At 38.5% G+C, this 23,810-nt stretch overlaps 1 protein-coding gene across 4 annotated transcripts in view; it reads right to left on the bottom strand.

Moving 5' to 3' along the window:
• Positions 1 to 23,810, bottom strand: part of CPNE4 (copine 4) — a 233,255-nt gene that overhangs the window by 15,302 nt on the left and 194,143 nt on the right. For all 4 annotated transcript variants that reach the window (XM_067291402.1, XM_067291400.1, XM_067291399.1 and 1 more), the window contains one exon: positions 9,270 to 9,324. In XM_067291402.1, the coding sequence (XP_067147503.1) occupies positions 9,270 to 9,324 (55 nt within the window). The remainder of the gene's footprint in view (positions 1 to 9,269; positions 9,325 to 23,810) is intronic.

Raw genomic sequence — 23,810 nt, 5'->3', positions numbered from 1 at the left:
CATCACTGAGAAGGCTTGATTCTTTTTAATCTCCTCAGTTCTGAAGCCGTCTCTTAATTTTCCATTTCTCTTTAACTGTCTTGGATGAAGTGCAAATTTTGTTTTGCAATGCACAATGTATATATGCATGTATATATTTTGGTTTGCAAAAAGCAGATATGGCTGAGAGTGAAGTAAGCAATGGCAAAATTTAGTCATCTGCTGCAATAAAGCATTTGCATAAGGTAAAGTTGAATTCAGGTATGTCATCCCAGATTCATACGGGCATTTATACAGCTAACTACAATTCAATATCATTGAGAATTTATAGATCTCTGTAAGACCTTCAGAAGTGCCAGCAGCTGTAGACATATGGAAAGCAACTTGCTCCTGTACAATGGAACCTGGATTATTTGCAGGAAGAGATTTATTTGTTGGCTGGTATTTTATTTGCTAGTTTAGATGACTTCCATTTCTAGCACACAGACACAGGAATAGTAAACACTTTCTTATGCTGTTTGATAGGATTCGTTAAATCCAGCAAACTCAAATCAGTCTAACTCCCCACAAAGTGGGGGAGTTAGACTGACTCAAATAAGTCAGGTCTAGTCTCTACCCAGAACTAATCATAAGCTTAATAATCATCGATATATTTGTCCTGCGAGTGGCTCTTAAAGGATGCAATATAGAAGATGAGGTAGAAGAGTTAAGCTTCTGTAACAACTACAGGAATGCATTGACAATCCTGATCGCGTTGGCTGTGAAAGTCAAAATTCCACTGTAGGACTGCACTTGTTTACTATCACAGATACCAAATACATGATTACAGAGAAGCTTCTGTAAAGGCAAAGTAGTATAATTTGGCTCATTATACCCATAGAAAGTTTCCTGATAGAGAAATGGGGGAATAATCAGAATTTCCCCAGCATATGTCCATCTCGCTCACCACAGTCATGCCTACCTTTATTTATTAAAAGGTTAAATAAAGCAGGACTTCTACCATGATGCGAAAGGACTGAAGCAAAAACTCATTTTCATTCAGCCAGCTCAGCCCCATCCAGGAGTTTGGTATGTCTATACCAAGCATCAGGTCCCTCTTTCAAATGATTTTACATGGACCATTCAGGCTACCCTACTTGCCCATGGAAGATAATGCAGAAAGTCACTACATACGTTCCTCGCTGAGCAGGCACAGAAAAGCAGGGCTGTTAGATACGCTTCAGAGGTGCTCCAGAGCACTTCTGTTTGGCTGCTCTGGATGTCTCTGGGTTCATTTTGTCCAGCTGGTATCTGCCAGGCTCATGACTAGCTGCAGGCCAAAGGTAACTGCAGCTGTCAAGAATGGTTATGTGAATTTTCACTCACTGATGATTTTTATGTTGTTCAATAGCCTTTCTACTTCCTTCAGGCTTTCTGTCTTTTGTATTAACTGCATCTCAAGAGCAAGAAGGATGGTGATGCATGTATATGTATTGCTGTCTGATTCTTCCAGATATGCCTCTTCAGTGATTTTATTTCTTTATTCCTAGTGCATTTGAAATTCTAACTAAAGGAATATCATAAATCTTTTCCAGAGCTATGAATACTGTATTTCAATTACACAATGCAAGCGTGGGCTGGATGCTTTTGTTGCTGTATCTGTTTGAGGACCACACTATACAAACAATTCATCTGGTTCAGAGCTGTGGCACCCAGGCTATTATTTCAGAAAAATGGAGGCTACAGATTGGGCCAATAAGGAAAGCCCAACTTTCGTAAGTGTGCACAATGATCAAAAAAAATAATAGTCTGAGCAACTGGTGCTATTCTCTTAAAGTGAATGAACTTCATAGGTTGTCATCCGTATTCACCAAGAACAGTGTTAAAATTTATCCTGAAGGCAGGACAGGAAACACAATGAACACAGAAGTATTTGGCTGTTTCCTATGCTCTCTGAACAATGTATCAGATTTTAAACAATATATAAGAATAATGTGAAAGACAGAAGTTCTTTGAGCAGCTCGGTGATGGTTCACAAACAGGAAATCACCACCCAACGCAAGCCAGTGGCAGATGTTTTTAAAGCAGTTTCTCTAAATGCTCAGAACTTGTTCCCCATTCAGATAAGTAAAACCAGTTGTGCTTCATCCTGTCCATGCAATGTCTCCCCTGTGGTGGCCAGAATTAAAGAGGGACCAAACCAGTGGAAACTTCAGGCACATGACATGTACTGAAGGCTTTACTAAACTTGGACTCCTACCCAGTAGGACTCCAGGTAAAGCCCAGCCTTGTCAAAAACTGCACTTGACTCTGAGCAGCCTTGGATCAAACATTCAATGCTTTGGTGTTCAAACCAGTGCAGTATAATGAGTCCCCCCCCCCTTCTTTTTAATTTAACATGCCAGGAGTTGCATGGCTGAAGGCAAACCACACTGATGCCAGAGGACCAAAAGCTGGTATACTAAATGACCTCTTTCTGATAAAGGACACAGCTCTCATGCACTCCCAGAAATGATAAGCTAATGAGGAAAAGGAGGGAGAAGTTTGAACATCTAGGATGCTGAAGACTGGGAAATCCTCAGGAGAAACATAACAAGACACTTGGCTGTTCAGACACCAGTTTGATAATACAATCTACTAGGGTTGTTTGTATGATGGAACAAATCAATAGATAATCTTGAGATACATTAACCCACACAAACACAGAATGATGCCTTACAGTAGTGCATGGCACAAAGCTTTCCAAAGAATTAGAGACTACGTTTTACAGAAATCTGCCTCACAATAAGGAATGTCATTGCAGAATCGCCATCGTGTTAAGGACCCTTGATTAAGTTTTGAATATGTAGGTTACCTTCTGCTCAGCCCTCCCCCTCTCTCTCAAAATCAATTCATAAAAGGAATGGAGAGAGAAATTCTGGAGTGCCAAAATGATGATTACATAACATTAGCCTGGCATTACTTAGGTTGCTGCCCAAAACACCACTCAAAGCCTCCAAGTAAGGACATCTACTTGCACTTAGTTATGTATTATTCTTTTCCCTCCAAGCTAAATGATTTAGCAGATACCATCCTGGATGGTGGATTATTAAAACACAGCTGTCAAGGAACTTCCTGTACCAGGAAAACATTATTTCTCAGGTAATTTCTTCAAGGATTTTAATGAGCAAAGTAAGTAGCTCTACTATACATCATGATGTCCATTGCAGCAATAGCATTTCTGAGGACAAATCAACTAAATAAACAGTCTATAATATTTTTGCTGAGGCAGTTCATAGTAAAATTTGTTTTTACTGTTGTACCCCACCTCCACTGCCTGTACATACACAGTGACAGGCACCTGCATACAGAAAGGCAGCTGTCCATCAAATTTGATGAAGTCCATACAGGAGTCATAACTACATCTCCAGATGTTTATGACCAGTTTATAGAAATGTCACCTTGATTTTGACATAGATAAGAATGTTTCCCTCATGTTGGGACCTAATGAAATTAATCTTCATAGCATGTCCCCTGCTAAAGAGCTTTCTAATCAAGGCTGACTGGAGTGTAGAATTTCCTAACTCATGAGAATTTTTGAGATTTCAAAAAAAAATCTTCTTGACTTAGTTAGAAACCTCAAAACACAAACAAAACCCCTACCTTGGAATCTGACAAATAATCAAAATACAAAAAAGCCTTATAGTAAATTGCTGGAATGTTTTCAGACTATAAAAGGCATTTTATTTAAGTGTCATCAAACATTATTCTGTTTTGCCCTTCACATTTTATTAAACCCTTTTTTACTCTAACTTAACTTCTACTTTTGAAACAATTAGCTGCTTTGACTCAGAACTCAGATGTTTTTCATTCATGTCACAAATGCTGAAATTAGATGCTTTACCTCTTCTGAAAATCAGTAGCACTTTTTTTCTTTTCTAGACTGTTAAACTCATTTAAACTAACGTCCCTGCTCTGAACAACTCCAGCTTTTCAGAAACCACTGTAGTGATGGTACTGGGACTACCTGACAAACAATCTGACAAATTCAGCCATGTTTAGGAATATACTGTCTTACTCATTCAAATACAGATTGTCAAAAATCCATGAACAATGGAGTACTGAAGGCACACAAGCGTAAATGCTGAGATGCGCAATGCTGAGCACTTATCTGTGAATAAATTAAACACTATTAAGCCACTGCCAGTCTGAAAATTAAACATGGAGTGCTTGCATATTTTGTAAAAGCTTAAGACACTAACAAATTTAAAGAACCATCGCTCAAAAGCTATTATTTTCAAAATGCTCATTAATCAAATAGTTTGGGACCTGGACAGCTTGTGTCTGGCTAAGACCATATTGTAGACATTTCTGCTTGGCAAAGCTTGCTCTGTTTTTTCTCCTTTGTAGTTGATTTTTGAGCATGCTGCTCAGCTTCCATGTCTATATCCAGGTCCCAGGGATAAGGTGAAAAATTCTGGCTTTTCACTTGGTCTGTTACATGACCTTTTACTGGTTCTTATTTCTAGGTTTGCACATATTTTTCCCCTCAAGCTCCCCAAAAGTGGGGGGATGACAAGGATCGCAGTATTTTTCAGGTACCTTACCTGTCTAGCAAACCAGACAGTGCTGGTTAGGGTCATAAAGGTGCTTGACAGTTTCTATAAATGCAGTGAGGTTCTCTCCAGTGACTCTTCCCAACATAAAACAGTGGACGAAGCTTTCATTAAAAAGCAGAAATAAGAAGAACTGTTTTAAAACAACCTGTAAGTTGTTTCTTACTTATTCGGGGTCTACATTTCTTCTTTAGGAAAGCACTCTTCATTATTGACAATGCAGCTGTCTTGGGTCTGACATAATTCTAATATTCTTTTCATTTTAACAGTAGGCTTTGTGGTGCTGTATGCTTTTGCAGGTGCTTTGAGTTCTGTCTGCTAATAAATCAGTGTGGTTAAGCTTTCTTTCCTTCTTTTCATTGTGACCTTTTGTAGCAGTGTCTGAATCCATATTATCTGCCACCTCTTCACTTTACATCAGACTTCTCAAATACTTCTTGTTGTAAAAACAAGTGATGAGTAGAAGACACTGTTGTGGAATAACCTGCATGTTCTGCAAGTTTGGCATGTTATAAACTCAGCTGGGGAATATTGTTCTCTGAAGTTTACTTAGATCAAGAAGCAGGGTTATATATTTGTCAGGCCTTGGGGAAAAAAACCTTATTGCTGAATACAAGATGAATGATCTCCAGAATTATAAGGAATGTTATATATGTCATATCTGGCTTCCTTCACTCCCACAGATTCCTTATGTCACTACAAAAACTGCTGTTTTTCTGCTAACAGCTGAAGTGTTTCATTTGGAGCTAAAATAAGGGGAAATGAAGTCAATGTAACATAGCAGTGTGCTCATGAAATGGAAATTCTGTAGAAAGTATATATAAAAACATGTTTTTAAAAGGGTTCACTCTCAAGAGACTGATGAAGAGCCTGTGGTGATAAATATTGCCATCGTTCTAAAGTGCTAATGTAAAATAGGGAAGGTATTCTTCCACAGAGAATAATAATTGGCATAACAAGCACTTCTCTCATCATAACATGTAGAAGAGCGTGAGGAGGCTGGAATCTCACAAAATGCACAGCTGGATGCTTCCTCCAGCACCCATCCCAGGCTAACAGCAGAAGCTCAATGGAGTATGAAACCAAGGAACTGGGTTGTTGTAACACCACAAAATGGACACCCTTCTCCCAAGTAACCTAATGCCCCTAGGAAACCTTGGCAAAAAAAATTTTGGAGGTTATGGCCAATCTGAAAACAGTGGCCTTCAGCTGGCCATAAGGAGTAATTGATCATGAAGCGGAGACTTGTTACCTATGATCCATGCTGAATAATGAGTTACAGGCCTCCTTTTTCTACAGCTCGTAACTGAGCATGATATAAATAAGATCTGAATGCATCCACTTACTTTGCTTACTGCTTTTATCAGACTGCCTTCCTCTGGTCCTCTCACTGTGTAATGGCCACACATAGGTTTGTAAGCTTTTATTTAGACTTTTATGGCAGTTATGCTGTTTTACAGTTGTGCAGAAGCTCTTATGATTCCTAAGAAACACTTGGCAGTGGGACTTATTTTTTCTACAGCTCTGGCAATTTGTTGTCTACTGGAAGAAATAAAAGATAGCAGCTGCTGGTGTGCAGAGAACAACGTGCTATGAGCAGGTTAGATCATCTAATTAGGACTGGAGGCTCAAAAGCAGGCACTCTGATTTAAAATGAAAAGCTGATTTATCCACATGATGGGGTCAGAACTTAGAAGTTCTCATAATTATTCTACCTAAATTTGTAATGTGTATTATTACAGTTATGACACTGCTGTCCTTTAATAAAACACAAGATAAGTGTGACTTGTAGTAACTTTGGCTGAAAGCATCAAAAAAACCCATTTGAATAGCATGATATCTTGCTATGATGTCTATAGTGTTAGTATATTCTTGCAGCAGAGAATAAGAAGTTAGGGGAGATAAGTCGGGAGCACTCTTTTCTGCATTCTTTGTTACTTTTAACCACATCCATTTCTTCACTGTTTCCTGTACATCTTGGCTAAATTCCACATCAAACATTAATCATTGTTAGTTTTAAATTAACTTGATGACACCAGTGTAGACTAAATTACTGAAGGATTTTCAGGTTTATTGGTCTTGACTTATTAATGCATTGTGTTGAGGCTGACTCCTCACTTTCTTAGAGGACATAGCTTTCAAATTAGAAATGCAGCCAAAGCCAAGCAGGGACTCTAAAAAGGTTTATACATTTTATGTAAGAAGAGAGCTACTTGTAGGGACTGTGTAGAATAACACAGGGATGGACTGAACAACAGCACAGATTACTATTATATCCTATTCCATTTCTAGCTGGATGTGCCCATGCTAGACACCAAGCTAATTACTTGTCCCTCATCTCATGCCCCTGCAGAGTGGTTCTTGTCTTCTTCAAAGTTTCATTACATTAGTTAGCTAATGTATATCATATCATTTTGACTTTCTCATTTTTTATGACAACTTTCCATGGGGGGGTTAAACATGTTATTCCAGCCCATACTTGTATTTCCATGGACTTTGTGACTTGTTTTGCTTATTCATACTTATGTAATCCACAAGCAAGTAAGTTCATCTTTGTAAGTTCAGCATTACTTTCCCTGAACTTCTCTACATGTGAAGGTCCTGATCCATCACTCTCTTGCCCTGAGAGGTTAGTAACCTACCAGCTCTTCAGGACAGCTCTTGCTATTGTGCAAGAGTCTTCATCCATGCCTTGACTACCAAGTGAGATCTCAGTGCAGATCTCTCACTTTCTTAGGAGTAACTGCTTAAAGAGTTATCAGGAAAAGTATCCAGATACCAGTTCTGCAAAAGCAGAAGATCGACTGGTGGTGGTGGACTGTAGAAATATCTGGTTACAAAGTCCCCCCTGAGTTGCTTTCCAGCCAGACGTGTCTTTCAGCTGACACCTGAGACACTCTGACTGTCAGGTGAAGAGGCTGTTGCAAAGGACTAACAAAATGCCTGTGTTGACAACGTGCTCATGTGACCTGAGGCATCAATGCCACCATCTGATTATTTTGGCTGAAAAAGAAGCAGTCTCATACTGTGAATTCTAATCTACTCCCATCACCAGCAAAGCAGTGAAGAGAGTGCAGTCAGCACAGAAACATCTTTCTTCAAGCATCCTTCAGGTAAGTACGCATCTCTGCAGCTGAAAGAATTGCAAGTTCCCCCATGCAATGATGGGCACTCCACGGCTGGTGGAACAGCTGGAACACCACCAGGGTCGCATCTTTGTTTAGGACACTCACAATAGCACCAATGACATTTTCAGTGATGGCCAGTATCAGGCATGAAAGACCAATCTCATTGTGATTTACATTCCAACTCACACAATCAACACTGCTATACAGTCACAGGCAGAGATGCACATGTTCATTGCAAAAGGATGGACATTTCAGAAGTAGCTAGTGTGCTCCACTAATGTGTCTGCTGGTAGAAACTGTTCAATATATTTATTCTCCAAAACACTCTTCCTTATATAACAGAGATGGTTATCAGCTGCTGCTGTTGGAACAGATGTACAATAGACACAGATATTCTGCATACATTTACCACATTAAAATCTATATCAAACTTCTGGAAGCTACTCTGATTTTGGAAAGCATTAACATTAGGGTTACTTTTCAGGAATAGAGCGCTGCAAAATGCTCTGTCAGGCACAGTCCACTTTCTCATAACAGCACCTGTTAGCTTAGAAGGCAATGTTGTTAAGAGAGGTGTTGACTTGACTTAGACACTCCTGTGCAAGACATATATCAAATGTGCTGTACATCACTATTGGATACTCATGAAGATATCAGGCATACAAGGCATAAGGACACACTGGTACGATTTTTTTTTCACCTGCTGATTCATGTTTCATAATGCACACACCATCCCCTTCTGTACAGAACTATTTTCACCTGGCCAGTGCTCAGCCCCCTACTGCAGTCAAAACTGTGAAAGGTGCAGACAACCCAAAGTAGGGGACTTGGGGATACTGGATGAGGTCTGCATGATCAGAAGTCCAATGCTGCTGTTTTTCAGACAGCATGACTTGCAGAATCTCTAACTAGTTTTAGGTTACTTATCTGTCCAGGACTACCATTCTGCCCACACTACTTCTGCATGTGCAACACAGGATTTGGATTTCTGTCTATTTCTCCTTACGCTTTCTCTGTTGCATGATCCTTCTTTTACTCCACTGTCTTCACTCCAGCACTACCAGAATGTATATTTATACTGTCCACAACTAGTTGCACCATCACTCTGGATCACTCTTGCTCTGTTTTGTTCTGTTCTTTTTTTATAAATATCACTTCTCTTCTGAAGTTGCCCACTGGGGCACAGAAATTTGCCACAGAGCAAAATTCTTCTCAGATCTTTATTTTCAAGAAGATGTTAAATCTCTTCATCATAAAGCATCAGGACTAGGCCACATACTGAACCATATCTTCCAAACATGTTCTGTCAAACTAGGGCTCACAAGGTTCAAAACATGTTTGACTAGTGTTGTTCAAAAATTCAGTTTTCCTCTTACTAGAGGACATCCACTAACAAAGGTTTGTCAGTTCCACTTAATGTTTTGGATGCAACACAAGTATTTTAGGTCTAATTTAGATTTCTAGTTTCAGTGAATTAGAAAACAAGCAGTAGGAACTGCTCCCCCTCCACAGCCTGAATTGAACAATTTCTTCCTTATTTTGTGCCTCATAAACCAAGGAAATGAGAAAATGTCATTTATGCACTTACTTTGTATTCTGGGGGTATCCTTGCCCCAAATCCAAAGGCTGGGAACATTTTATCACTGGAAAAGAATAAAAAAAAGAAGAAATTCTACAGAGAAATGCATTGTGTTACACTAAACATTTACTCCTCTTTAAGCATCAAAACTTCATTGCAACAAAAATGCAACGAAGTGCAACAGCATAGAAAAGGCTTTTAAGTCAAGAGTATTACACAGCAGACTGGACTGTAGCAGGAGGGGTTTGTGCTGACCAGATGGAGGAGTGATATGGGAGATTTTTCAGGTGAACCCCTAATATTCTGGGGAAGTTAAAAGTATTTGGAGAATATCTAAGAATCAAGATACCTTGCACTTCTCTCACAACTGCAATGACAGGTCCATGTTATCTCTTCTTTTGCACTACCCGGCTGCAGAGTGAGGGTGAGTTGTCTTATTTTAGGAGTTATTTTAGATAGGTACTGTCTGTGACAACAGACTTATTTTTATGAATAAGGATGTGCTCCCCCAGCTCAGAACAATGGGTTTAGTGAAGAGATGACTGTGAGATTAAAAGTTTTTTCCAAATTTGGGTTATTACAGCTGTGCAGGTTCCAAAGAGATTTTCTAAAACATTAGAAAAGGGGCAGTTTCACCCCCAGCAACCTGCAGGTTCCATAACGCTTTCCACCTGTAACATTAGTAGCCCCACAAAAACATGAGACTATTTTCAATTAGGTATACCTTGACTGATAACCTAGCAAATGTTGTGGCATTGTCAATTTGCTTTCAAACACTACAGTGAGGTTGTTTCACCTCAATTTGATCTTTAGGGACAAAAGTTCCTGATTCAGAGGACCTGGAAACTTCAGGGCTGTTAATACTCTTTCAGAAATGCATTAATATCTCATACAGCCCACATGCTGACAAGCTGCCTCTTCCCAGGTGGCAATGTGGAAAACGACAAGCTGTAAGGAATGTCTCGTCCTTGAGTCAGCAAAGCACTTGATCACACACTTGAGGTTAACAATTCACCCAAACATACGCTTAACTCTAAACAGATCCTGAAGCCCCACTAAAGTCACTGAACTGTACTCCGGTACTCTGATGAATCAAATCCCTTGAAGGTTTATCTGATTCTGCATACAGGGTTTCATGGTCCTTGGAAAAGTTGAATTCCTATTACCATTTCTGGCACTTTCAAAAATTTCCAAGAGAGAGCAGCAGTTTCAATTGACTCTGCATAGGTCAAGTCATTTCCACTCCAAGTATTAAGCGAATAACTCACTTCTCCAGACATACTCAAGAAAGATAACAGCATCCATTCGAACTGCCAGGTTAGTCTGCCTGGCATATGCTGTGAAAAGCACTGTAACATTTCTGATACGAGATAAAGAAAAATGGAAGGGTTTAAAACAAATCAGAAACAAGCCTTGAAGCTAGCAGCTGCAACCATGGGATGGAGAAATACTCACCTTGCCCAGATCACTGGGAAACAGTGATCATTCCTATTTGATGGCTTAGCTCTCACTTCTGTTAAGAAATGTAGTTGCTGCATATATCTTGGGAGTGCAATACCATGTACCATATGTTACACTGTGGGGCCATGGATCTTGGAAAGTAGGGCGAACATCATTTGCATGGTAATGAAACATTTTTTTCCAAGAGGTGTCAGAAACAAAGTAGCTACTGACATTTTATGCTAACCACCTGCTGATAGCCTTCTCTTTGATTGAACACTCCTGGAAGTGGGGAAGCCCTTACAACTAGACACAGATTAGAATCAGGCACACTCTTAAAGGGCAAGAAATAGGAAGCCACTAGAAACAACCTGAGTGGCAAAAAAATCTTGTTTTACATCAACAGTTAAGCATGGTTGGATTAGAGAATCAAATCCTGTGGAGCTGCAATTTAGTTGATTTTGAGAGAGAGAAAAAAAAGATTAAAAAAGAAACTTAGGTAAAACATAACAGTCTAAGTCTAATAAAGCAATCCCTAAAGCTGACATTGGCAGCAATTACTCAGTCTGGGAGATGCCTAAACCCATGTGGTACCTGCACTTTGGATGGCAATATTTCTTGAGTGTAAACAAGCGTAGGCACTCTCGTGTTTGCACCTCCATCTTCTGTTTTGTTGCGATTTAGAGACAGCAGCAAGTGATACCTCTGGCAGCCTGCTCTCTTAGGAAGGAAAAGAGAAGACCTGGATTTTCCTTCTGGTGGCGAGACTCCCACGTTCCCAGCTACACAGTGGCACAAGCCCCCACAGGAACCTACCCAGAATATGTTATCACCATGTGGTTGGGACACCTGCCGCGATGTCTGAGTCTCCCATATCTCCTTTTTTTTGAGCAAGTGCCAGGTACTGCTACAACTGACTTGTGAGAGAGTAAACCTTGGTCATGTACATATGCACTCTCAAGACGGGTTTTCACAAGGTTATTTTTAGGAGGGGAGAAGCACATGAACTCTAGAGAGGATGGAGAACCTGGGGTCTACTCCTGTGCTTAGTACTCTCTCTCACCTCACTCTAGGCAACCCAACACGCAGTGGAGTTTGCTCCTTGGAAAGCTCCTCACTTTCCAGAATTTAGGTACATGCATCTGCACTCTGACTAAATCTGCTGAGATCAAGCAATTAACTTTTAGGAGCTCCCACAGCTTGATCTTTAAGGTAAGAAGGCAACTTTCTGATCATCGCTTATCACATCCATTGCATAAAAAAGATCATCATATCATTCCCTGACTAAACTTCAAAATTCGTGACCGACTTTCAGATTAAAATCCAACTTTGATGTAAATAATACTTTCCATCCTATCAAACAAAACAAAGTGTTTAGTTAATATAAAGGATACACTCTGCAGTAAGTACAAAAGTGTTTAGTTAATATAAAGGATACATGCTGCAGTAAGTACACAGTTTAACTGCTTAGTGACATTTTACAAAGTAAACTTCTCTAGCCTTCCCATACACACCTCATTTCATCACACGGGTTAAAAAACAGCAGCTCAGCCCGCTACCCTCATTCTGCTTATTCTGCACTATTAAGACATTGCAAGGAAACAGTGACCTAGCAGGCAGCCACGGATTCTCTCTCTTTCAATAGATCCCTTCTGGCATAAAGGCATGACAGAGTTACTCTACCAGACCCTGAGCTATCACAGCAGCTCGAAGCAGAAAGCAGAGCAGCTTCCCAGCTTCTCGAAGTTATGCCAAGGGTGAGGCCATCAGGGACTGAGATGATCAGAAAATGAGAAGATGACTTCGTCTTGCCTGAAGTATAAACCGTATGCATCAGAGGCTCCAGCTCTGTCTCCTAACCTGGTATTTCAGGAGGAAAATGATCTGTTGTAATGATTTTTCTTTTCTTCCTTTCTAATTTAAACTCACTCAAAGGACTGCAAATGAGAACCAGATTTATTTTCCTTTGTGTTGCTTGTTCAGACATTTAGGCTACATTTATATAGAAAATAAAATGGGCCTGGGACCCTGGCTGAAGCACTGGGATGCAACTATACACATGGTCTAATTGTCAGCGCTCTCTCTGGCCTCGTGCTGGCCCATATCGACCAGCATCTCGTAGCCAGTTTCCACAAACAGTGCAGGGGCAGCTCTGCCTGAGATGGCTCCCAAATGGTAGTTCAGATGTCACCACTTTATGTTAGGAGGAAGAAAATTCAGATACGAGGGCATGGGCATGTCCTCAGCCTCAAGCCAAATAAAGATCTTTGGCTTGTTTTATTTAGATGCAGCCAGAGTCCTGGGCACATAGAAGTAAACTGCCAGCACCATTCTGCTGGAAGGAGATTTTTAAAGGGACAGGAGAGCAAAGTGAAAACAGAAAAGGAAGGTGGCACTATAAAACCTAAATCTTGCAAACTCAAGTAAGAAAAAGAGGATCTTGACTTGGCAGAATCATTACAAAATTACTCTGTCACATTTACTTCACATTTTGGGTAGTTTTCTGTTTTATACAGAGTTCCATTGAAACTTAAAACTAGGCATAATTTTCAAAAAGCTGAAGTACTTGACATCAAGATGACTGAAAGCAGAAGTATCAATTAGCCTTGACAGGGATTGCACCTTTTGGAAATTTATCTGAAAAACTTATTTGAATAGCACAGTTGTTGAGTTTTATACCAGGTTATATAAGGGCCGTGAGTAGGCAAGCAAGCATAGAAGTATATGACTTTTGGTCCTTTTTTCTGCCAAACAGATGTATATTGCTAAAAGATATGAAAGACTAACTGAGCAGATCTGGACTATACTCTAAAGGTAAAATCAGGGATAAAGGTTCAGGTTCATCGTACATACTGACAGATATAAATTAATGCACACAGAAAGGGATTGTCAGGACTCAAAGACTGCAGTCTTCTAAACAGAAATATAACCATTTAGAGAAAAGTCCTTGAGTAACAGCACTACTTTAATGTAATGCATACCAGAAAATAAATTCTGAAAATATCCCGTATTTTCCTTTTGGAACAATGCTCAGTTTTAGTCACCCACCTCTCCAACTACCTAGCAGAAACAGGGAAAGCACAAAGACAAATCAATATATTAATAGGGGCATAGAGGAAAGAAATTTCTGTGAGTTGTACTGCACAGACAGGAGAAGAGATGAACAGAGGAAATAGTAAAGTTTTATAAGTTAGTAAGTGTTACAGAGAATGGTACCTTTTTCTGTTTCGCTAGTAAATCTAGCATTACTGGAAGGTAGGATATACATTTAAAATAAAGATAAAGAGATAAAACAAAGAACACTTAAAAACCATGTTTTATTAACCATTGGTGCCCCCTGACATATGGTATCATTGCACCTTGGAGTTGAGCTATTTTCTGAGAAGGATTTGGTATTCCCAGTAACAAGGAGAATTCACATGAAACCTGAGTGAAACCTGAGTTTCTCCTGGGTGAAATTATTCTATAATCAGACATTAGAGAATCTATTACAACTTCCTCTGAAGCTGTTGGCATAGACGGTGCTGGAGACCCTGAGCTAGACATTCATCAGATTGGCCAACACCTCTATCCACAAAGGAAAACAATATCTGCCAGGACTAGTGTCTCTGAAAATTAGTTCCTTTTTTAAATCTAAATTGGAACTCTTACTTCCTAATTGTAGGGAGTGAATGTTGGAAAAAAATGTCCTAACTCATTCAATATACCACTTAAATGTTCTGTAAGATGAACTTCTGGCTAACCACTTGCACAGAATTCCTATTACTGGTGTTTGTGAAAGCCCTTTGGCAGCTGTTCAGCACAGTGGTTACAGATGTGCTCAGCTTTAAGCTCTGAGGCCAATACAACAATTTGGAGGGACCTTACTGAACTGACCTTGGTGAGCCTCAGAATGAAAATCTCACTTTATGCTGGCGCAACATATTTGCAGCAGCAGTACTAACAATGAAGTGCTCTTATGGCGGTGGGGGGGGAGAAACACTAAAAACTCATCTTTTGTTTCAAGTGACCAAGAATCTCAAATTTACAGCTCCTGGAATCCTTGCAAGGAGTATATCTGATTAGAATCCTTGGATATGAAACTGTCACTTGTAATTTTGGCTCTGGGTGAGATCAGAATCACCAGGAACGTATTTTTTAAGTACGAGGCTGGACGGAGCAAAATCAATTACTGTGCCTTTCATTTTCCATTCCAGTCTTAAAAGAAGAAACTGTGAATCTTTGTTCTACATACTTGTCCCATGATTCCTCCTCATAGACCATGTTCTTCTCTGAGGGACCGCTACGTCACAACATATTCAGGGCAGGGCAGTGCCTGGTTAGATATAACCACATCTCTGGTTTTGGCAGGGTTATTCTGTGTTTAATCAAACCTCTGCTGCACATAACAGAACCTGCAATCCAGTCCACAATGCACAGTGATTTTTAACGCAGCAGCAGGAACAAATTGATTACCATACATCTTTGTAACAAAAGAGAGCTGAGAGCATGTAAATCAATAGTAAACCACTGCAACAGCTACATTGTTTGGTCTATCACAGACAGAGATGCTACAAAATCATGTTTAAAATCCTGATATTAAAAATCATTTGCTATCTTTAATTACAGCTCTTAGTCACCTTAAGGGAGCTGGAATTTGCTGAATACAGAGAAACAGATATAGCCATGTAATTGGGCTTCAAGAATATGAGGACAATGCCTGTCTCACCTGCAAGAGAAATAATTAATGAAGTAGGGGAATACAAATTCCCTGAAGTTAATCACTGAAAAGCATCAGCTCATGAAATAACTAACAAAGCTGAGTCCAGGTACAATAGATTTAAACTTCCCCTTGTTAACATTCAGAGAATCGCAAAAGAAGCTCTGCAGGGCAAAAATAGCAAATGAACTCAGAAATTCCTAGACTGGGGAAAAGTAAATACCTACAGAAAAAAAGTCATCACAGTCTGAGGGAGAAGTAAATGAAATGGCAGAGAGATACATCACTTGCTAGAAGGATAGCCTAGTAAAATGGCATACTCGGGAAGGTGAGACCAAAATGTCAAGCTTCCTTGCTGGATGATAAATAAATTGCAATGACCTGATTTATATCCACAGAAATGACCCAATTCAGTAAAATGTATCTTGAAAAAGAAATGGGATTTCATAACTGGGAATAAATTAGGGAAGAGGATGCTGCAAGAGGCTACAGTGAGTTATATTTAACTTCTCAAATCCAGGCAGTTCAGACAGTCCTATGAATTTTATGGGGTTGTAAGTATGTCCCTGTAGCTTCCAAAAGCTTACCTCTAAAGTGAATTGGCAGAACTGTGGGGTTGCATATGGAAAACTGTACCATAACTAAAAAGGTCATTCTCACACAGATTGTAATCTTGAAAGTTTAAAACTAGACATGACTTGAAAATGGTATTGTACCCTTCAGGCTGAATTCCATCACCTACCATACAGATCTTAAAAAAAAACAGAACAAAGAGAGGGAAGCATTTCCTTCTTGAAACACAAGTGTAGCTTTCAAGTTTCAGGGTGTATTGCACTAAGAAAGCACAAGAACAAAGGCTTTGCTACATATGCACAGAATTTTGTCCTTTTCTATGAACTGTACTGGAAAGGATTGGTCAGAGGCTTTCCCTGCAAATATTTTCTGTCAGAAGAACACAGACTGAACTATGGGTTTACTAGGGTTGTGTTAGCACACATATGCAGGTAGGTACTGGGAGAAATTTCTTATTAAGTGCTTTCAAGATGCAAATGAGATTTCTAGGATGAGCAGGATAAAACTGCTATAGACATCTTATTGTGGTTTAATGGAGTCAAATGAGCTGTTTATATAATTTTACCAAAATCAAAATGACATTCAGTCAAAATGAAGAACATTATCAAAAAAAGTTACAGCAAAATTATAAGTGAAATGTACTGATGACTAAGCACTCAGCTAGCCATCATCAAGTATGCAGGAGGAAATGGGCTAAAACTCTCTGCTAAACTGCTGGCTCAGAATCTCTGATCAAGGTTAATTTCACAATAAATGTGTACAATTCAGAAATAAAATTCTTGTAATAGGTCTACTGAAACAGCATTATTTCAACAGTAAGGCTGTTGATTTATTTCCAGAAACTCTAAATATATTTCTCCATCATGACAGACAGATAAAAACAAAGAAGATTTTGGTTCATTTGAACAAAGGATGCTACCCACAGAACTGTGAAGGGAACAGTAGGAATTAAGTGGCAGACAACTCTACATAATTCAGAAGGATTGCCTGGCTTTAACTGAGAGTAACGTGGCCCACAAATACTCTGTTAAGGCCTCCTTAGGCGAAAGGTTTCCACTTTCTGTAAAGGAGGAAACTTGCATGAGAAGATTTAGAAAATGGTGTTCATTGATGGACTGATGGGTTTCCAAATGGGAATAACTTGCAGCTCAGCTACATGCTAGTGTAATGAAGTGGATGGTTAAAACAGGTATCTCCTTTATCTATACTTATTTATTTATGCAAATAACCAATAACAGCACTAGACAGTCTACTCTGCTAGTAGTCTGTTCTGATAGTCTGCTATTTCATATGTAACTTGTGGGGTTTTGCACTTTAGGTCATTCTCTTCAGAAAGAAATGCTGACAGAGAAATTGCATAGACAACGGCACCAGTCTGCATAGTCCTGGCCAAGCATAAATCACTAGCACAATCTCTCCTTCCTCAGAGGAGATTTCAAGATGACTTGAAAGATAGTAAGGATTGCACAGAAAAGCCCTGAAGAAGTTTGACAGACAGCAGCAAAGGTCTCTGAGAAGCACATGGAGGAAGAAATTGTTTTGATAAGAAACTTGGAAGGAACAGTTCATGACTGACAGACTGACACGGGAAGTGAGCTTCAGAAAGAGGAGGCAGTACAAAGAAGACACAAAGATGAAAACTTGGTGAGGGAAAAAGCAGAGTTGTAAGAACTGACAGTATCTGACTAGATAAAGGGCACCAGCATATATACACACAGAAGAAACTGTTACAAAGTCACTATGCCGACACAGTGGTTGTATTGGACTGATTCTCTTATACTAATTCTGGGGGTGAAAAGTAGTGGTTGTAGAAACTCCTGTGTAGCAGCAATCAGCAAACACAGGCTCTGCAAAGGCAAACCCTAAATGCATGTATGACTGTAGATGTCCAGTTGTGCCAGCCTAGGTCCTCAGCAGTTAAATCCAAGGATTTTCCATCCAGTTTGATGATTAGAAGTATTAGTAATTCCATTCCACCAATGTAGTTCCAGTACTGGCTTATCAAAACACTTCAGAATGTGTTTAACCCCACCTAAACTAATGCTTAATGCTAAACATAAGCTACAAATTTTACTGTATAGATTACTGGTTTTCTATTTTTTGTTTTATTTCTATGTAAATTTGGTCCTATTAAACCACTAAATAAAATTATTCATGCCTTTTCCCACGTTTTTTAAACTTGTTTAGATATGCTAATCAGCTTTTTTGCTTAACAGCCTCCAGAAAGATTGTTTCTGTAATTAAAGTGATAGAAATATGCTTAATAATTAAACATATTTTTATTTATTGATCTACATGGGTCAATTAAATTTTAACATCTATAGATCTACGTAGGGATTTTATGAAAAATTCAGTGTTGCATATAGTGCCAGTTATTCTAGGCCTCATTCTTTGTCCCCAGTTTTAATGAATTACTATCATAACCAAAGGAAGATTCTGCTTTTCCCCTTGCCTCTGCCAAAGTTACCTTAAGGTATTTAATTCAGATCCCTCCAGTCAAGGTAATTCAGGTTCTTCATCCACAAACCCAGACATAAAGCAGCTTCAGGATGAATGACCTGTTAAGTAATTCTTAGGGATAAGAAGAGGCTCTGATTAAAAACAAGACTACAAGGTCTAAACTCTGGAAACTCTTTTCCTTTTAAAGCCTCAATCCCTTTCTCCTTTCATTCCTTCCCTTCTTAAGTTTCAAGTGCGCTTTATTGTGTGAGGGAAGGAAGGTTTTGTACAGGGTTTTTAATCAGAGTGAATGCACTCACTCAGGCCTAAAATACTGAAGAAAAATGATTAACTAGGAATTTTTGCATTTAGTCAGCTACTGCTGTAATTCATTGATTGCAGAATCTAATGTCGAAACTCAGACTGACTTCAAGATTTTCATCTCTTGTGGAATGTGGCCCAGTTTTTTAATTTTCACTATAAACATTTAGACCTCTAAGCATAAATCATTTCTGTGCTTTGCAGGGAATAATGTATTCTTTGCTCACTAGTGGCCTTTGGGGAGGCAGCTAGATGTGTGTTTTATACAAGCAGTTTATTTTTTAACATACAGATCTCAGTGTGAACATCAGCTTTAAGGAGCTCCTTAATATTTAGAGTTAAGGAGGTTATATCTATAAATCAAAAAGGACATTAGTTTCAGGAAACAGATATAATTCACCTTCTGTGTGTTTCAAGGGTTCTTGGAAATAAAAAAAAATATCTGTAGTACTTTTTAAGAGTGAACAGACATGTAGATTTTAAGTAATTTAGAATTAATTTTTGAAATAGATTTTCAATACAAATAAAATGAGGATCAATTTTATGACATCATTTTACAAAATTACATGGTAGAACCCATGGAATCATGAGTAGAATGCATAGCTCACAATGGGGATAACCCAGCTAGAATGGGAAGTTCCACAAACATCTAATGCAACAAATATTTAAAGAATTTGAAAAATTACATCTAACCCTTGTCTTGTTCAAGGTATGAATATTGATTTGATGACACAATAGCCAATTCTCACGTAAGTCTGTGAGCCCTTTTTATTAATTCAGAAGGTAATTATGAATGTATGTACAAATATAAAACTGTGTAAAAATCATAAAGAGAATCCATGTATATGGTGGAAACTGAACAGTTTAAGACTTTGGCGTAGGGTGAACAATTAACAGCGAGTTCGAATTCAGTAAAACTCTTAACTCTATCTTAGTGCCTTCTATATTTTGTATAACTCTTCAGTGTTTGCTTGAGTCAGACTGAATTCACTGGGATTAGATAATAAACTCTAGTGTCTTGCTGAATCAGGACAGAGGTTTTAAGGCAAACATAAATATTTAATGTAATATAATGAGATTCTTAATAAGCAGGAGAGAAAGGAAAAATACTAACTGCAGAAATCAGATTTCAAACACAGGATCAGATTTCCAAGTCCAGCAACAGGCTTCACTCACAGTATCATCATTAAAACCTGTAACAGTGTACAATCATTTATGAATCACCTTTCAGCAGTGTGTGCATGTAGCAGCACTTATTTTTACAAACAAGCTCTTTTCAGCCCTGTTCCAGCCCATTTTCCTTTGCCAGAGACAGCTATCACTACAGAATGAAAGATGAGCTACACTCGTGGCTAGTCGGTTCTGTTCCAGCACTGGTAAAACAAATCATTAAGATCAAGCAGCCAGCCTTTCTAATAAACTGTGTGTACTATTGTTATTGTGACATATGGCTTTGATCTGCAGAGAGGGAAGCTATAAAAACCAGAAAAGAGAAATCAACTTTTTTACTACATGGTTAAGTGCTAACCATACATGTGATATATAAGTATGCATATATATATATATATGTGCATACCTATATATTTGTATATATGCATGTAAAACTCTAGGTGTGTGTATATATATATATGCCTTATACATGGCATAAATACATATATAGTATACCTAATATATAAAATATATGATATATACAATAATATATAATAGAAAATAACAATGTAGTATATAATATATAGCTATATTTCTATATCTATCTATATATAAGATATTTATACACACACACACGTTTCTATAGGCAAATATCTCTAGGTTACTCATATGAGAGATTCACAACACGCCTGCCCCTATCCTGGGAAAAGTGCCTGTTTTATCTACAGATAGTACCTTTCTCAAATGTTTCCAGATCATGGTACTGAGAAGAGACTTGCCAGTGTGCCCGTGCATATGTTGAGGGTGCATCACAGTGCTGCCTGGGTGCTGGCTCTCGCCTACACGAGGCAGCTGTGGTGTGCTCTGGGGCTGCAGGCCTGCTCTCCCCTGTCACCCCGACTGCATATCCTCCTGCAGAGCCCGGCGGCTCCCGCTGGCCCACCTGCCTCAGTTTCCTTTCAATGGGCACCAGGAGATGTGAAGGGGAAGGATGAAGCAGAGAAAAGTCAGGCCCTGACTTGCGGCCAGATCCCAGATTCCCCAGTGTAGCAACAGGCTCCCCTGGCTAAGGGAGAAGTGTTTCCCATGCTGAAGAGGGGGCAGGTGCATGATACAAAGCAAAAGTATTTGGGGAACTGTTGCCATGGAGAGCAGATGATTCTAAAATTAGTAGTACATAATGTACAGAGATTCGTGGCTTTCATGACATAAGACTCTGGTTCAAAGGCCTGACTTTTTAACAGCTGAATGATTTTGTCGTACTAGATGTCTGGGTATTCTGCCTCCACCAACAGGATCTTTCAAAGGTGACTATTGCCTAACCTCTGAAAATTGCGTTCCCTTGAAAGGGTCTCCACTGGGCTCCAAAATAAAGAGGTGGCCAACACCATTATTCAGTGCTGGTGAATATTAGAAAGAAAGTCCTAAGCCAGCCACAGCATCCAAAGAGCTAGCTATAACCTCACCTGCCTTATGTGCGGTGAGACTTGGTAACTCATTGTTCGGACCATCTAGGGGGAATATACGCACATTTGGTGGTGATCAAGTAAACAGATATTACAAAATCCTGGGTAGGCTTATAATGCTGGCAGTCAGCAACCACTTGTTTTGACTTCCGACCCAGAGAACTCAATACTAAAATCACGGAGGTAGAGAATAAATGTGGAATGACACTGAAGCAATTCCTCTTAGTATTTAACGTTTTGGTAGGCAATGATTTTTCATCATTTTCATCTGTTTCTCTATGGACAAAAAAGGTTAAATAGACTTGGCCAATTTCAAGGTAAAATCATGTCAGTGACTCTTCAAGAAAGCTTGTGAAAATGTTCAAATAGAAATGTATATTTCTCATTTATTGCTTTATTAGGCTGTCTTTAAGCATTCATGAATAATTTAGCTTAAAATAAATTTTTCTCAATGGAGCTGTCTACTTATGTTACCCAACAGTTTCAGTAATAAGCTTTTAATGTGTTTCTCCATTTCCAGTATTTCCAAATACATTTAAAAGCCTAATTTCTTAAAACTAATGAATGTTACTCCTTCCTTTATGCATCATTGCTACTGTTGCTTGGCCACGGATTATATCACGTACAATTTTTATCTTCTCTCATGACAAATGTTGCCATAACCTGAAACAGTTCCACTATACAAAAAGTATTAAGTCTTTTGTACAGGTGAACAGCTCTTCCATTTTTCATGCCATTATCAGAATGGCCTATTCCTGCAGGATTGCAGCATTTTTACAATCAGGTTAATAATCAAAGACTATTTCTCATTCTCTGAATGCTGCTGATGAAAGAATGAACCTTATTCTTTCATGTTTAACTATGCAGAACAGTGCTATTCATTTAACTGTTTCAGGAATCTCTGAAGCATACAGATAAATGGGCTTTTGCATGAACAGGGAATATTCCACTGTATCAAGGGACGTGAGGCCACACTTAATCTGGAGCATTAATTACTTAGGGATCCCTTATGTTAGGCTGATATGTATAGAAACCTAGATTATGAGAAGATTTGGCTTGATCAACTAAACTAACTAGAGCATACAAAAGAAAATTTTGCTTTTTCAGTGTGCTATATATCCATTACTTGTCAACCAGATTTCTCCCAAATTACAAATAACTTCAGTCAATTGATTGTTTCTAATTACAGAGGTATTTTAAATAACTTTTTATTACAAGTATAAAAAGGAGTCTTTTGGTACATATATCTATCAAAAGCACTTAGTATTCAACCACTGTGGTACTGGAATACAAAAAGCATTGCAAACAATAGACTTGACTTTATTCAACTCAATTTTTTAAACTAAATTTGAAACTCATTTTTTTAATGTAAATACAGAAGACTTGCTTATGTATGGAGTAGGTCATATATGCTCACATGTCTCAAGGCTGCAACTGAACACAGAATGAACTCCTATGTTGAACTTGAAGATTATTCTGAGAGTATTCTGAGGTTTGCTCTTCTTCTTAATTTTTTTTCTTCCTTAGAGAAATTATTTTATGTTTTCATTTCCAGTTTGCTGGATTCAGTACATGCAAGTATAAAGCAAAGGTCTCCACCTGACATTTCCATCAGAAAGCATTGACCGTATTGAATTGACTTGTGTATGGGAATGCATTTACAGTGTCACAACTTGAGAGCGTGCACAGGTCAAATACAAGCCAGAAAGGTGATATTTCCCAGGGAAAAGAAATTCTGGGTTTTGTTCAGCCCTAGTCCATACCTCACACAACCTCTGCTGTGCTGATTAGCAGTAATAGGCATTTTTTGTAGTGCAACAGAACTGAATGATGCTGATGATTTAATTTAAAAAATTACTGGCCAGTATTTTTCATACTGATTGGAATAAGCTATATTGCAAAAAGAATCATTTGTAATAAATAACGAGGGGTTGTGCCACTTAACTATTTCATTTTCTTAACAAATATACGCTAAGTGATAAAATCAAACAATCTGTGTGCATAAACTAGCCCTTACATTTTAGTTCTTTTCCTGTTTTGAAGCCCACTGAATTATTGTTAATAATTATTATATTACTGGATAATCACTGACAAATAATCAAATCATTTATAATAAAATATTAATTTTCTCAGATTCATTGACTAAGTTTGACCATCAAATTCTTAGAGAAATTGTATTAGCACAGTATTTTCATCATTATTCTTTGAGAAGACATTTCATTACCATGCAGATGGAAGTGCTTCTGAGCAGGCTAATTGGTATATGTGGCATGTAACATGCAAACCATGGTTATTAAGTCCCTCCATAATTTATGCAGAAAGCATAATTCAAATTGGACTGGCAATACCACTGTTTTTTTAGAACCACTGATTTTTTTTTTCCAGATCTGGCATTTACATATAGCAAAGTGGTGGGTGGATGTCTATTGTATCTGCAAAGATACTATGTATCACCAACAAAGA

Source organism: Apteryx mantelli, chromosome 2 (genome assembly GCF_036417845.1).
Source record: "Apteryx mantelli isolate bAptMan1 chromosome 2, bAptMan1.hap1, whole genome shotgun sequence".
Classification (NCBI taxonomy): Eukaryota; Metazoa; Chordata; class Aves; order Apterygiformes; family Apterygidae; genus Apteryx; species Apteryx mantelli.
The sequence above is the reverse complement of the archived record's forward strand: the minus strand, read 5'-3'. Positions and strand labels throughout refer to the sequence as shown.